Source organism: Callospermophilus lateralis, chromosome 13, assembly GCF_048772815.1.
Source record: "Callospermophilus lateralis isolate mCalLat2 chromosome 13, mCalLat2.hap1, whole genome shotgun sequence".
NCBI lineage: Eukaryota > Metazoa > Chordata > Mammalia > Rodentia > Sciuridae > Callospermophilus > Callospermophilus lateralis.
Window position 1 is genome coordinate 36,652,577 of NC_135317.1, and position 15,880 is coordinate 36,668,456.

At 33.7% G+C, this 15,880-nt stretch overlaps 1 protein-coding gene across 1 annotated transcript in view; it reads right to left on the reverse strand.

Annotated features, from left to right (window-relative positions):
* Window positions 1-15,880, reverse strand: part of Malrd1 (MAM and LDL receptor class A domain containing 1) — a 638,713-nt gene that overhangs the window by 599,999 nt on the left and 22,834 nt on the right. The window contains exons 3-4 of the mRNA XM_076872892.1: window positions 376-470; window positions 111-272 (exon numbers count right to left, since the gene is read on the reverse strand). Of these exons, the coding sequence (XP_076729007.1) occupies window positions 111-272; window positions 376-470 (257 nt within the window). The remainder of the gene's footprint in view (window positions 1-110; window positions 273-375; window positions 471-15,880) is intronic.

The window sequence follows — 15,880 nt, forward strand, 5'->3', positions numbered from 1 at the left end:
GCCCCTGGAAAATTGAGTGAACCACTTTATTTTTAATTCACCTGTGTTAAAAATCCGGTTTTTGTCACTTTCCCTTTAAAAGGCATAGCTGGAGCCTGAAATACACATACCTGAAAGTTCTTTGAGCTCTGGATTTTGATGACATTTCTTTCCCATCGATTTTGGAGCTTGGCTGTGTTCTGCCATAAGTTCCCAACAGGACCACCACATTCGGTTTGAAGACCTACCATCAATTTGCCATTCACATGGCTCAAGAAGTGATAAAATATAATCTTCAAAAAAAGAAAAAAGAAAAATGATTATTACCCAAACAATTACAATAAAGAAATCTCTAAATGTGACAAAATATTTTAAATGCTGTTTACTTTCAAATACCTGACAAGCATGTTGGTCATTAGTCGGAAGGAAAAGTCTGCTTCTCAAGTTTGAGGAATTACCATCCACTCTGGAAACCAGTGAGAGGAAGTGGGCTGAGAGAAGCAAGAGTCAGGGCATCAGAGTCAGAGTGATTGCTGGCAAATATATTCAAGCCACCAGTGGTGATTCGTGGCCACATCCACATTAGGCCAATATGATTTTGTTTAAGGAATGAAAAACTAAACTACACTATTTGCTGTTGTAAATGGCCTAATTAGTACTTTTACTTCTATATACTGCCCAGTGAAATAACTAATTGTGATTGTACTCCCTATAATGTTACTACAGGCTACAGTCCACAACCCAATTTATCACATTGACATAGAAAATGACAACCCTGCAAAAAATGGTATCCAGTGCAAACATTATACTGAGCTTGCTTACCAAAATAAGCACTTCAATGAAGAATTCAAAAGAGATCATTTACTCTGGCTTTTGTTTCAAAAGGCTTGGATCAAATAGTCCCAGCTTTTCCAGGAGTATGAGAAACAACCAAGCCCTGACAGTCTTGTGTTTGCTACCACACAGATAAAGCCAATGACTGTGGCTGTTTAAAAGCCGTAAAATAAATATTGAACATTCTCTGGGCTTTCATAGATTTCCTGCAATGCTTTACAAGGGTTATAGTATATAATCTGGAAACCATTGTTTTCTGCTACCCACTGTTTGGTGCGTTCTTATTTGCAAAAAGAGAGAGAGAGAGAGAGAGAGAGAGAGAAAATGATGCTGATGATTTTGATGACATATTTTCCAAAGTTATTCAATAATATGTTAGATCTGGATTGGAAATCAAATCTAATTGTCACACCATTAAATGAATTCATTATAAAACTATAAAATCTAAGGAACTTCTTCCCTATTCTTATTTCAAAATTGTACTCTAACTAACTCAAAACAGTGATGTCATTGCTCGTACATAGAGACAGAGGCATAATTAAAATCACCTCAAAGAATACACTTTGGAATTATTATATGTGAAATTCAGATGAAGAGCTGGTAACATGGTGTATAAGTGGACAATCATTAATTTGCTCTTGCAGCAGGCAAACGTATTAAACAAGTATAATCTAATAAGCATAATGAACTATATGGATAGATTGTTTTAGGTTTAAATAATACTATTAACAGTACAAATGGTAATAGCATTTAGTAAGTTTTAAATTACTGTTAATAAATATTCAACTACTTAAAAAAACCATCCATGAGATATACAAGAAAAACAATTTTCATTTATAAAAAATATTAATCATATATTTTTTTAATTTTGGTGTTACAAATCAGCTGTGACACTGATTTTATCAGTGTCATTTTATCCAAATGATTACATTTTATTATTTCTTCAGCCATGTGAGTGGCAAATTGATAGTAGGTCTTCAAACTGAATGTGGTGGTCCTGATGGGAATTTAATAATAAAAATATTATTGCAAATGTTAATAGTAAGTTAGAATTTGCAATAATAGTTTTCAAATTGTACTAGAATTATTTAAATTTTTAAGCACAGCGTTTTATAAATATAAATTGTCATTTGTTAGATGCTATAGCACTACAAATTATTCTGTTTTATCAAATATTAAATGAAAGCTAATGTTTAGGTTATAAGAGAAAGCAGAGTTTTAAATCTGGAAACAGCTTGAGTTCCTCTGACATTGGCCCTAATAATAAACTTTTCTCTTTCATGAGAGGGAGGAAGAGGAAGAACAGAACAGCAGCACTGGCATTGGAAGTATACCCAACAGCAAGATCTTCTTTCTACCTTTAATTCCAAGTTAGTGACAAGAGCAAGTGTTTTTAGGGTACACTCCATTTTACCTTGCATCTTCTAACAGAGTACAGAATTCAATTCATCTTTGGAGATGTTTCTTGGAGAGGACTATTACCTGGCAAAACATTCTCTAGTTTTTTAAGAAGACATTAGTCATCATGTTTACTTATGAGAGAAAGAGGTAAACCTTCGGCAACAGAACATTTTTCACATATGCCACCTTTAGCACTCCGTCCTCCTGGTAGCTTTGACCATCAGAAAGAGACTATACAAAGCTCTTGGATAACAAAAACTGCCTCATGTATCCGATATTCTCTCCTACTCTTTGAAGCCACATAACAATGCACCTGTTATACACACATACCAGCCCCACACCTCCTTCTTCATCATCACGTATGCTGTTCATCTCTATACCACACACTTCTCAGTAAGTTACATGATTCGTGTATTTCCATTTTGTGCCTGAACCCATGAAAGCAAATGCATAACCTATCTTTAAAACTCACGTATTAAAAAATCTTGTGATAATGTTTTTAATTATTAAATTAAAAAAAACAGAAACACAAACATCAGGATTTCATGCATCTTAAATGCTTATGCTAGATGGCTTTAAAAAAAATATTTTTCTCAGTAACTGGGTGTAGGAATGAAATTCTAACATAAACTAAGTTGGATGACACCAAAAGTGAGTGAGTAAAATACAAAGGCAACAGATATCATGAATCAAGTTTTGAAAGCTAAATCAAATAACTTTGGCAATGGAACCCAGCAATCTTGACCTTCGGGAAAGATAAGGGAGAGATTTCAGTTTCACTTTCCCAACTATTCATAGGAAGACTTGTATTTCCTCCTTTTCCTAAGTTCTGAGTGATTAATGGGGCTAAATGTAAGCAGAAGAAACATAAATCCTATCACATGTGATATTGTAAGCAGTTGGCTCAAAGGAGTTAAAAAAAAAAGCGAGCATTTTAACAGTGAGATAATATCAGTTCTTAAGAATATTTCCCCCCCAAATAGCTGCAGGAACAGATCATCATAACAAAATGCAGGGCCTAAGGCAAAGGTTAAAGTATCCAACTTTATAAAGATGAGAAAAGTATGTTCATCATTGTCAGAAATATGGCTGAGTTCAGAAAACAAATAATAGTTTTAGATATAAATCCCTTCAAGTTGTGATTTCTAATTACTAATCTCTGTTTCTGACAAATCATAAATTTTGTCTCATACCTGTTCATTGAACTCACAAAGCTCTACACTACCAGATAATACTTGAGAAAATTTTATCTCTTAGAGGATAAGTTCAAATAGTCATCCCTTATCATTGCTTGCAAATGCTGAGTGTGGCCATATCAACTTCTGTCTGCCATCAGTGACAAAGGGCAAGGTGAGCCACTTTATAAGATCATAAAACATGCAGTAAAACATGAAGGTGATATTAGTGAAAATAACACAGTAAAGACCTCTGAAAATTTTCTCTTCCATAAAGGCAATTTTTAAAACTGTAAACATGGTCAGCATTTACTTTTACAGGGCTCTAGATAATAGCTAACCTGGAGATCTTCTAGTGAAGAAAAAATGAATTTCAGTAAAAAAAGAGAGTTTTATTTGTTTTGCTGTATTTGCTTTAGCTTGCCCTCATCTTGTAGTCCACTCTTGAGCTACATGGTAACTTTGAAAAAATAACATCTAGCATTCTCATGTGGCCGGCACACCAGAAAAGTAAAATGCAGTCAGAGCTTTGCCAAAACCTCATTTTCATATAGTTGCCATAATTTGGCCTGTCTGGTGGATCTTTGACAGACATCACTTAAAATGCTATTGAAATTTAACATAATGATAGCTCTCTCATTGCAAAATATTTCTTCATTGAAAAGATTTTCTGAAAACAGCTAGTGGCAAGTGTTTTAACTTCACTATTGTGAGGCAGTGTATAACACTTGAGGAAAATGATCAACTAATCATAAAACTCATGGGGATAAAATGTTGACTGGGGCTTTGAAAAGTTCCAGTATATTTCTGCAAATCTGGAGGGATGAATGAGTGCATGGGTAGAACTTGTACATGCTCTAGAAAGACCTGAAAATCTAAGCTCTCTTGTCTAGCTGACCTTGGGGCTTTTGGAGAGCAGGAAATGAAAACCAGACAGAGTTATCAGTTTCATAGTAAGAGCTGAAGTTACAGCCCAAAACAAAGATAGGAATCCTTCAGTAAGCGCTGAGATATTTATTGGTTCTAGAATGCCTGTTCTAACGTTTGAGATGTCCTTCCCAAAACAAATGTGTTGAAACCTAATCAACATAGGATAGTAGTTTAGAGATGGGGGCTGTTGGAAGTAGGGTCGTGAAGGCAGAATTCTCATGTATGGGAAAGGTGGTCCTGAAAAAACGGCCTTGGCCCTTCTACCACATGAGGAAATAGAGTTTAGTGTATGAACCAGGAAGAAGCCTTCACCAGAGGCTGAATCTGCTGCCTCCTTGATCTTGGACTTCCTAGTCTCTGGGACTATGAGGAATAAATTTGGGTCATTTGTAAGCTACTAAGTTTATGGGATATTGTTCTAGCCATATTGTTTAATAACTAAGACACAAGCACTTAAGAAATATTCTCTGAAACCATTACATAATCAATAAGCTGATCAAATGGAGAATTCAGTGGCCCAACATGGCAAGAATAGAGACCCTACAGAATTAGTTCAGAAAAATTAAAGGGGGAAAAATTGAACAAAAACAATTGCAACAAATTGCAATAACAACAAACCCAGGGGGAGAGTAGGAGGCATATGATTTCCATAGGAAATACTGTTTAAAATGTGCAGTTTCAAAAATAAAACAACTTGAGAAATATAAAGAAATAAGAAAGTGTGATCCATACAGAGAGAGAAAGCCACCAGGAGAAGGAATATTTGAGGTAGGCCAATCTCATGAGTCAAAGACTTCAAATCAACTATTACAAACATTTTGAAGAACTAAAAGAAACCATGTCTAAAGAATTAAAGAAACTATCAGAATTGTGTCCCGTAAAAGAGGGACACACCAGCTGGGTGAGATATGTCAACTACTCCAGAGGCTAAGACAGGAGGAGCACAAATTTGAGGTCAGCCTCAGTAATTTAACAAGACCCTGTCTCACAAGGAAAAGCGGAAAGGACTGAGAATGGTGGCTGAGTGGTAAAGCAACCCTGGGTTTAACCCCCAGTACCAAAATAAGTAAATAAGGACACATTTAATGGCTAGGCCACTCAATAAAGAGGTATATAATAAAAATCAGTAATTAATTATTATAATTGATTATGTAATTGATAGATATCTTTAATTATGATTCAGTGTTGATGGGCACAAAATACATAAAGATATAGATTTTGTCAATTACAGTACAAAAGAGGAAAGAATAAGGCAACATAGGATCAAATTTGTTTTATACTCTTGGATTTAGTTGGTATTACTCCAAATTCAGTTGCTTTAAATTAAGATGTTAACTATAACCTGTAAATCAATTACTAATAAAATAACTCAGAAATATAAAAATGTGAGTAAAAACTAAGAAATTGATATGCTACACTACAAATTATCTATTTAACACAAAATATAGTAATTTAAGGAAAGAGTAACACTTGATCTACCTGATAAATGGCATTTACAAATAACAGTAAACATAATACCTAATGGTCGAATATTGGAAAAAAATCCCCTAATAGGAACAACTCAAGGATGTCTGCCATCACCACTTCTAATTAACATTTTGCTAGAGTTTCTATCCAGCAATGAGACAAGGAAATAAAATGAAAAACATTCAAAATGGAAACAAAAAGTAAAACTATCTCTATTTACAGATATCACAAGCTCATATATAAAGGAACTCAAGGAACCACCAAATAATAAAATTATAATGAACGTAAGTTTGGCAAATTGTAGGATACAAAATCAATATGCAAATCAGCTGCATTTCTCTACACTGGCAATGAAAAACTTGAAAGTGAAATTAAGAAAAAAATCTCATTTACAATAGCCTCAAAAAATCCAATACTTACAAGCTGGGAATGGTGGCACACATCTGTAATCCCAGCAGCTTGGAGGCTGAGGCAGGAGGATTGCAAGTTCAAAGCCAGCCTCAGCAGTAGAGAGGTGCTAAGCAACTCAGTGAGACCCAGTCTCTAAATAAAATACAAAATAGTTCTGGGGATGTGGCTCAGTGGTCAAGAGAAAGATTTGTGAAATGAAAAGCACAAAACAAAGTTGAAAGAAATTAAATAAGGCCTAAATAAATGGAAAGACATCATGTGTAATGGGTTGGAAGACTTAATGTTGTTAAGATGCCCAATAGAGATCAAATTGGTCTATGGACTTGAAGCATTTCTTCTTTAAATTACAACTACCACATTTGCAGAAATTGACAGGTTGATCCTAAAATGCAGATGGAAATAAGAGACACTCCGAATAACCACCCCACTCCACAATGTCATGAAAGAGAACAAAATTTATAGTTCCTTACTACAAATTTGTAATAGCCAAAAGAGTGTAACACTGGCAATAGAACTGAGAGTTCAGAAATAGACCAGTACTTGTGTAGTCAATTGATTTTTGACGAATTGCTAACACAATTCAATCATGACAAAATGGTCTTTTCAACCTATGGTGGTTGGATAACAACACAGCTACATGCTAAAGAAATTGTAGACCTCACACCATAAGCAAAAATTAACTAAAGATGGATTTAAACTCTTAGAAGAATCATAGGTATTAAGTTTGTGATTTTGAATTAATAAAAAGTTTTCCTAGATACGAAATCTAAAGCCAAATAAACCACATGGAAGTAAAAAAAATAAAAGTAAATGGATCGTGTATGGTTAGATAGATAACAAATATTTCTGATAGGCAATTAGAAAGTTATTTTTATTAGTACATTTTAATTGTACAGAATAATAGATTTTGTTGTGGCATATTTGTACATGCAAATGACATACTTTGATCATATTCACCCACCCTCCCATTACACTTTCTTACCCTCCCCTTTCCTCTTCTCTAACAATCTCCCTGCTACTATCGTGTCATCTCTGTTCCCATTAGTTCCACTTCTGAGGGAGGCATGCAATACTTGTCTTCCTGAGTCTGTGTTATTTTGCTAATTGTGATGATCTCTCATTCCATCCTTTTTCATGCAAATAAAATGGTTTCATTATTTTTATGGCTCAGTGATACTCTATTGTATACTTATATTTTATTTATCCATTCATCTACTAATGGGCACTTAGGCTGATTCTATGACTTGGCTACTATGAATTATGTCAAGATGAATATAGGTATGGATGTATCTCTACAGCATGCTGACTTTAATTTTGGGGGGTATGTACTCAGGAGTAGTGTGGTGGGATCATATGATAGTTCTATGTTTTTATTTTTGTGGAACCTCCATACTGGGTTCCAAAACAGCTGTATTAACTTACATTCTTACAAATAGCTTATAAGCATTCATTGTTCCCTGTATCCTTGCAGCATTTATTGTTTTTTGCATTTTCACTAGGGTGACATGGAATGTTAGTGTGATTTCTATTTGCATTTTTGTGTTTGATAAAATTATTGGACACTTTTTCATATTATAATTGGCCATTCATAATTCATTTGAGAAATGTCTTTGGTTAATTTGCCCATTCATTGATTGTGTTATATCTTTTATTTATAAATATTTCTTTATGTGAATTATTTTCGACTTCTCCATATATTCTGAATATCAGTTCTCTGTTGGAATAGTAACTGGCAAAGACTTTCTTCCATTTTGCGAGCTATTTTCTTCACCCTGTTGGATTGTTTCCTTTGCTGTACAGGATATTTTTAATTTGATTTGTCATTTCTTGCTATTATTTCCTGATCTAATGTAGTCTTATTTAGAAGTCATTGGGTGTGCCTATGTCTTGAAGTGTTTCCCTATTTTCTTCCAGCTCTTTCAAAATTTTGGATCTTACATTTATGTCTTTGATCTCTCTTTTTTAAAAATTATAGTAGAGGAACACAATATCTTTATTCATTTATTTATCTTTATGTGGTGGCTGCAGGTTGAATCCAGTGCATCACACATGCAAGGCAAGAACTCCACCACTGAGCTACAGCCTCAGCCCCTTTTTGATGTCTTTTGATGATTTGACTTCATCAAAATTATACAGGCTAGAGTAGGAGAGGTAAAAGAGTTTAATAAAAGATGGATCCTTAAAATTGAACATGTGTTAATTAAAGAAAGACAATGAAAACAGTGATAAGATTGAAAAAGTAAACACATATGAAAAAATAGATAAATTGGACCATTCAAAAGAGAAAAAAAGAAAGTTCAGAAATCATGCTCCTAATTAGTGTTCAAGGAGAGTCAAGAATCTTATGTCTCTAGACTTCAAAGGTAGATATTTTTTTCTATTTAACCAAAAAAATGGGGGGCTGATTTTTAAATGTCTAAATGTTAGAAAGTTAATTGTATGGCATGGTATTGACACCAAAACAGACACACAGACCAATGGTACAGAATAGAGGACAAATAGACAAACCCACATAAATACAGTTATCTCATGCTAGACAAAGGTGCTAAAAACATTCACTGGAGAAAAGATAGCCTATTCTACAAATGGTGCTGGAAAATAATGAAAAGGTACATGTAACAAAATGAACCCTGCATGAAACTGAACTCAAAGTGGATCAAAGACTTAGGCATTAGACCAGAGACCTTATGCTTAATAGAAGAAAAAGTAGGCCCAAATCTTCACCAGTCTAGGATTTGATTTCCTTAACAAGAACCCTAAAGCACAAGAAGTAAACTAAAGATTCAATAAGTGAGATGGATTCAAACTAAAAAGCTTCTTCTCAGCAAAAGAAATAATCAATAACACGAAGAGAGAACCTACAGATTGGGAGAAAATCTTTACCATCAGATAAAGCATTAATCTTTAGGATATATAAATAACTCAAAAAACTTAACACCAAAAAAAAAAATCCCAATCCATAAATGGGCTAAGGAACTGAACAGACACTTCACATAAGAAGAAATACAATTGATCAACAAATATATGAAAAATTTTCAACATCTCTAGCAATTTAAGAAATGCAAATCAAAACTACTCTAATATTTTATCTCACTCCAATCAGAATGTCAATCATCAAAAATACAGGCAACGATAAATGTTGGGGAGGATGTGGGTGTTAGAGTCTGTAAACAAGTCTGGATGGCGCCTGGCAAAATGCCAGAGGGAGTGGTTTGTAAAGTAACAAAAGCGAGACATTAAGTGTGGAGATTCCTGATTGGTTGACTGCTGTATCTATTTTATGCTAATTAGATAAGCTGTGTAAAATGTATAAATACCTCGGTTGTCCTACAATAAACGGCTCTCAATCCTGCTACATCAATGTACACAAGTTATTCGTCACCCCCCGGCATGTGGGGAAAAAGGTACACTCAAACATTGCTGATGGGACTGCAAATTGGTGCAATGACTATGGAAAACAGTATGGAGATTCCTCAGAAAACTCAGAATGGAGCCACCATTTGACCCGGCTATCCCACTCCTCAACTTTTACCCAAAGGACTTAAAATCAGCATACTACAGTGACACAGCCACATCAATGTTTATAGCAGCTCAATTCACAAATACCTAAACTATGGAACCAATCTAGGTGTCCTTCCATACATAAATGGATAAAGAAAATGTGGCACATATATGTGGTATATATTTGCTGGCTGTAACCAGTCATTGTTCTGCACTACTACAGGCCCCTGAATTCCTTGTCTTAGAGTCCCTTTTCTCCATCTTCAAAGTCAGTGATCCAGGTCAAGTCCTCAAACTTCAAATCTTTCCAATATTCTATTCCACCTCATCTTCTCTGCCTTCCTATTTTGTTTTAAAGGACTTATGTGATTATATTGGGTCCACTTGAATAGTACAGGGTAACCTTTTGATTTTTAAGGTCAGCTGATTGATTAGTAATTTTAGTTAATTTCATAAAATCCCTTTACAGAAATACTGTGTTTGATTGAATAACCAGTGGAGGGGGATCTTGGGAGATATCTTTAGAATTCTTCCTATCACAATTAGGCAGACACAAATTTGATTGTATTGTTTCATTTTTCTACATTTCAACATGTTGAGCAATGTTTATAAAGCCTAAAAGTAACTTGAAACTCTATACATGTCCTTGACTGATTCACTTGTAGAATATGGAGAATCCAAGTAAGTACTCATCACAATTCCCAAAGTTCATATGCAGAGAAATGACATCTGCTTGGCAATTCCCAACCAATTTGATTGATAAAATTTCCTATCCCCCTTATTTGGCAGAATTTCATTAGAGGGACCTTCATTCATTATTCTAATATACATCTCTTTAAATTTAGTAATATTTAATTTCAATAGACTATTACTGAGTTTTATGTATTTCTATTGAATATAGATTTGTTTTCACATTAAGGGTTTTTACATATGTGCATGGTGCCAAGAGAAAAGCTATTGAATGTGTTTTTACTCTTCATATATAATCTTAAAAATATGGTTTATAGGACTGGGTTTGTGGCTCAGCGGTAGAGCACTTGCCTTGCACATGTGAGGCACTGGCTTCAATCCTCAGCACCACATAAAATAAATAAAATAAAGATATTGTGTCATGTATAACTAAACAAATATTTTTTAAAAAATATAAGGCGTATGCCTTTATCACTAGATTGAAAGCTCACTAGGGAACAGGAAAAGAACTGCGTTCTTCTTTGTCCCTAGATTAATACATGGAGCAAGGTAGCTATTCAATAAAGATCTTCTAAAATAACAAATACAAAAGAATTTCAAATGAGCATATTTAGACTACAAAGGTTGCCAAAAACATGATCTAGAAAATGATAATGTGGATGGATTTTTTATCCATTTTCACTAATTCTTCCCAGTAAATAATCGATCTCACCATCTATATAACACAGTCTGGCTACCACTGAGGAATGAACTGTGGTTCTAGTGCCTTTGAAATCAGCATAGAGCAGATTTGGAGAGACTGATGCTCATCAGTGATGAGCATAATGAGCATATGCACAAGAAAATTCTGAAAGCTTTAAAGATAAACCAAAGAGGCATGTTAATTTTCAAAGGAATAGAGAAGCTTAAAAGAAGAAATCAAAGTTGTATTCCTTCAGACTTTGGCCTGCAGTTAGCTATGTCTGCAACATTCTGAGAGAAAGGCTGTTGGCTCGGAGTTAGGAAAGGAAGTGTAGAACAAACAGCTCTGACATAGGAAAGAATTCTACAAAGAAAAGAGCCAACTGGGTCAAATGGTGGTTCCATTCCCAGATTCCAAGGAATCTCCATACTGCTTTCCATAATAGATGCACCAATTTGCAGTCCCACCAGCAATGTATGAGTGTGTCTTTTCCCCACATCCTCACCAACATTATTGTTGTCTGTATTGTTGATAGCTGCTATTCTGACTGGCATGAGATGGAATCTTAGAGTAGTTTTGATTTGCATTTCTCTAATTGCTAGAAATGTTGAACATTTTATCATATATCTGTTGATTGATTGTATATCCTCTTCTGAGAAGTGTCTGTTCAGGTCCCTGGCCCATTTATTCATTGGGTTATTTGGTATTTTGGTGCTTAGCATTTTGAGTTCTTTATATACCCTAGAGATTAGTGCTACAGCTATCCCTCTCCTCGGTCTATACCCAAAGGACTTAAAATCAGCATACTACAGGGACACAGCCACATCAATGCTTATAGCAGCACAATTCATAATAGCTAAACTGTGGAGCCAACCTAGATGCTCTTCAGTAGATGAATGGATAAAAAATTGTGGCATATATACACAATGGAATATTACTCAGCAATAAAAGAGAATAAAATCATGGCATTTGCAGGTAAATGGATGGCGTTGGAGAAGATAATTTGCTAAGTGAAGTAGCCAAATAAATGTCAAAGTAGCCCCAAATAAATGTCAAATGTTTTCACTGATATACAGAGGCTGATTCATACTGGGGTAGGGAGGGGGAGCATGGGAGGAATAGATGAACTCTAGATAGGACAGAGGGGTGGGAGGGAAAGGAAGGGGGCAGGGTATTAACAAAGATGGTGGAATGTGAAGAAATCATTATCTAAAGTACATGTATGAAGACACAAATTGGTGTTAACATACTTTATATACAACCAGAGATATGAAAAATTGTGCTGTATATGTGTAATAAGAATTGTAATGCATTCCACTGTCATTTTTTTAAATCAATAAAATCTTAAAAAAAAATTTAAAAAGAGCCAGACTAAAAGGTGTCCCATATTCTATGAACAAACTCTATCCAAGCCTCCTGGCTAACACTGAAACCTGCAAGTGGAGGGATACTTCTGGGGGTTAAGACCAAAAGAACTGCATTGATATTTGAATGCAGCCTACAACAAACAAGACAGAGTTTACAGCTTGAGTCTATGCAAGTTAATCACCTGCTTAAACAAATCATCCCCACTCTCTGAAAAAATATTCATGAGTACAGAATCCACAACCTTTACGATATCAGTATTCATAACATCCAGATCTGATCTCATTGCCCTAATTCATTGTCTGTAATAATTATTTTACAGACAGTGAATTAGGGCAATGAGATCAGATCATGGGAAAGGATAATCAATAGAAGGCCACTCCAAGATGAAACAAACAAGGATTTGAAAACTGCAATTAAAATTATGCAGAGTAAGGAATATATGCTTATAATGCATGGAAAGATAAAAATTTTACTACATGTCTGGGGTTGTAGCTCAGCGGTAGAGTGCTTGCCTAGCACATGTGAAGCACTGGGTTCGATGCTCAGAACCAAATAAAATAAATAAATAAAAGTCTTGTGTCCACATGCAACTAAAAAAATATATATATTTATAAAAAAGCATTTGGCAGAGAAAATGTTTGAAATTTAAAATAACAAATTATATTCTTTTAGATTGAAAATATAATATTTGATTTTTTTAAAAAAATATTAGGTGGATTTATGAGTATAATGATTATGAAGGTGACCAAGAAAAATAATAAAATTTGAAGATGAAGCAACTGGAATTGTCCATTCTGAAAAATAAATAACAAAATAAATAATAAAAATATACAATAAAACATTCTGTAATACTGTGTTTGGCTTAAGAGTCTAATATATTGATGGCTAAAGTATAAGAAGGAAAGAATAGAAAGAACAGGACACAAAAAAAAATCTGAATAAATAGAGGCAGAACACATTCCAAAATTGGCAGAAATCATTCATTTCAAATTTGAAAAAATTAACTAACCAAAGTAGGATAAAATTTTAAAATCTCATGCTGAAAACCAAAGATAAAGATCAAATCTTGAAAGCATCAAGACATCAAAGATATATAACAAATAGCAAAAACAACAACTTGAAACTCTGAGTGTCACATCAGAAAGTAGGAAGGCCAGAAGACAGTGAAATAATGTCTTTAACATACAAAGGGAAAAGAAAAAAACTAAAAAAAATTATATTCGGTGAGAATGTATTTCAAAAATGAAGACAAAATAAAAACATTCAGAGAAGGAAAACTAACATAATTTATCACCAGCAGAATTATTCAAGCTGAAGACAAATGATACCAGAGACAAACTCAAAAAATCAAAACATATGAAAGTATTGTAAATAATAAATATGATAAAAGGCTGTTTTCATCTTTTTTAATACTGTTTAAAGCAAAATATCATGACATTGATTTGTAGGTCTTATAATATATGTAGATTACATATGTAGTACAAATCATCACTACAGAACAAAATATTGACATTGGGTTTATTTAATAGCGTATATATTTCATAATATAATACATAGATTTCAGATCTCATTTAACAATAGATCAAAATGACAAAAGTTCTAATTGTTCTCATGTTAAAGTAATTTTAAATACCCAAAAAGGAAAACAGCATCTGTAGCATAAAGGGAAATGTAAACTTTACAAATAAATTATTTTTTGGTTTAATAGCCTGTCTACACTTTAGATTTCCAGTGAATCATACATCTTAAAAACATCTACATCACTCTTGATATCAGCCGAATTCCATAATTATTTAAAACATTTATATTCTTACTACTGTTTTTAAATAGTCACGCTATCATTGTGAAGATGTATTTGAATGTGTCGTAGTGATACTATCTTATCTAAGTGCAATGCTATATGCTCTTAAAAATCAATACTACGCTTTAGTCTCTCTGCCCCTGAGCTTTATTAGATTTCAAATATTGACACAGGAGTGATGTTTTTAATGTCCTAATAGATTTTCAAATTTAGTGAAAACTCAGGCATTGATTACATAATAAAAAAAATCTTATTTTGAAGCACTGGTAAATTATTTCAAGAGTAAGTAACTCAAAATTGGATTAATACTAAGGAAATAGGATTTTGAAATGGAGACAAGGCTCCAAGATAATTTTTCTACAAAAATGTTCTAACATTTAATATCTTAAGCCAGAAAATTTTCTTACCTAAAATTCCTATTAAGGCATACTCCTAATTTAACATTTAATTATATTTATAAAAGATACATGACTACTATTAAAATCATCAGGTTTCAATTGATCATGCCAGGCAATAACTTACCTCTTATTTCTCTGCAGCTTTTGGTATTATTTTCAACCCCATTTTACAGTTGAGGAAACTGAGACCAGACAAAAGGTGGACAGGTCTAAGTTCCTAATCCAGCTACTCTGACTCCAGAGATTTTAAAATCCATCCAGATGATATAATTAAAGGATGGATGTCCATACAACTTCTCATTTTTCTTTAATATGCACTGCCCACACCTCCCATTTCATCTCTTAATGAGGCTATCCAAAAATAAGCATAGGAAAATGAGAAAAAAAGAAGATAAGCAAGGCAGGAAACACAAAGCAAAAGATAGAGGAAAATCAGGCATTCTGTTTCCAAAGAAGATGAGGGTGAGTAATATAGGCCGTGAAAAACCTTCCAAGTACAAGGAAGAAACAATAGAGAGATACTGAAGAGCAGATGTGCCAAATCAGCAATCCATGAGACATTGCAATGGCAAAAGTTTGGGAGCAAAACTGAATATCACCCTCTAACATTACCAAATCTATAATAAAACCCCAGGTATTGCAGGTAGTGGTTGGTCCTATCAATGAAATTGGTTTCTTTTTGGAATTAGGTTGACTTATTACTAACTCATTAAAAATTCTAAACAAATGTATTTGTTTGACATCAAAGCTAAAAAAAAATAAGAAACTTCATCTTGTTTACATAGAAGTTAAAAACAGCAACACCAAAATTATTCAGAAATCTACTGAAAATCTACTTTTCCAGGTGTTCTATAATAAGTTTTACCGACAGTATCCAGTTAGCTCTTATAATAACCATCCTATGAACTTAGTACTACTATCCTTATAGTTTTGAAAACTAAGACTCAAAAAAGTAAATATATCAAGATCTTACAGGTAGGGACTAACAGAACAAGGATTCTAATAGGTATAATATTAACAAAAACATTTCCAAACTAATAACTAATTCCTGAATATTTGCTTGCTTTAAATGTTTCCCAGGGCGCTATCCATATTTGAATATGTCCTATATTTATTTGAAGGAAGTATCACTCTTATAAAAATAATCAGCCTTTAGTCAAGCAATGTGGTATCTCTCTTCATATTATGTTGAAACCTACCAGATATGAGCAGGCATAGAATTGATTTTATCTCACTTATATAA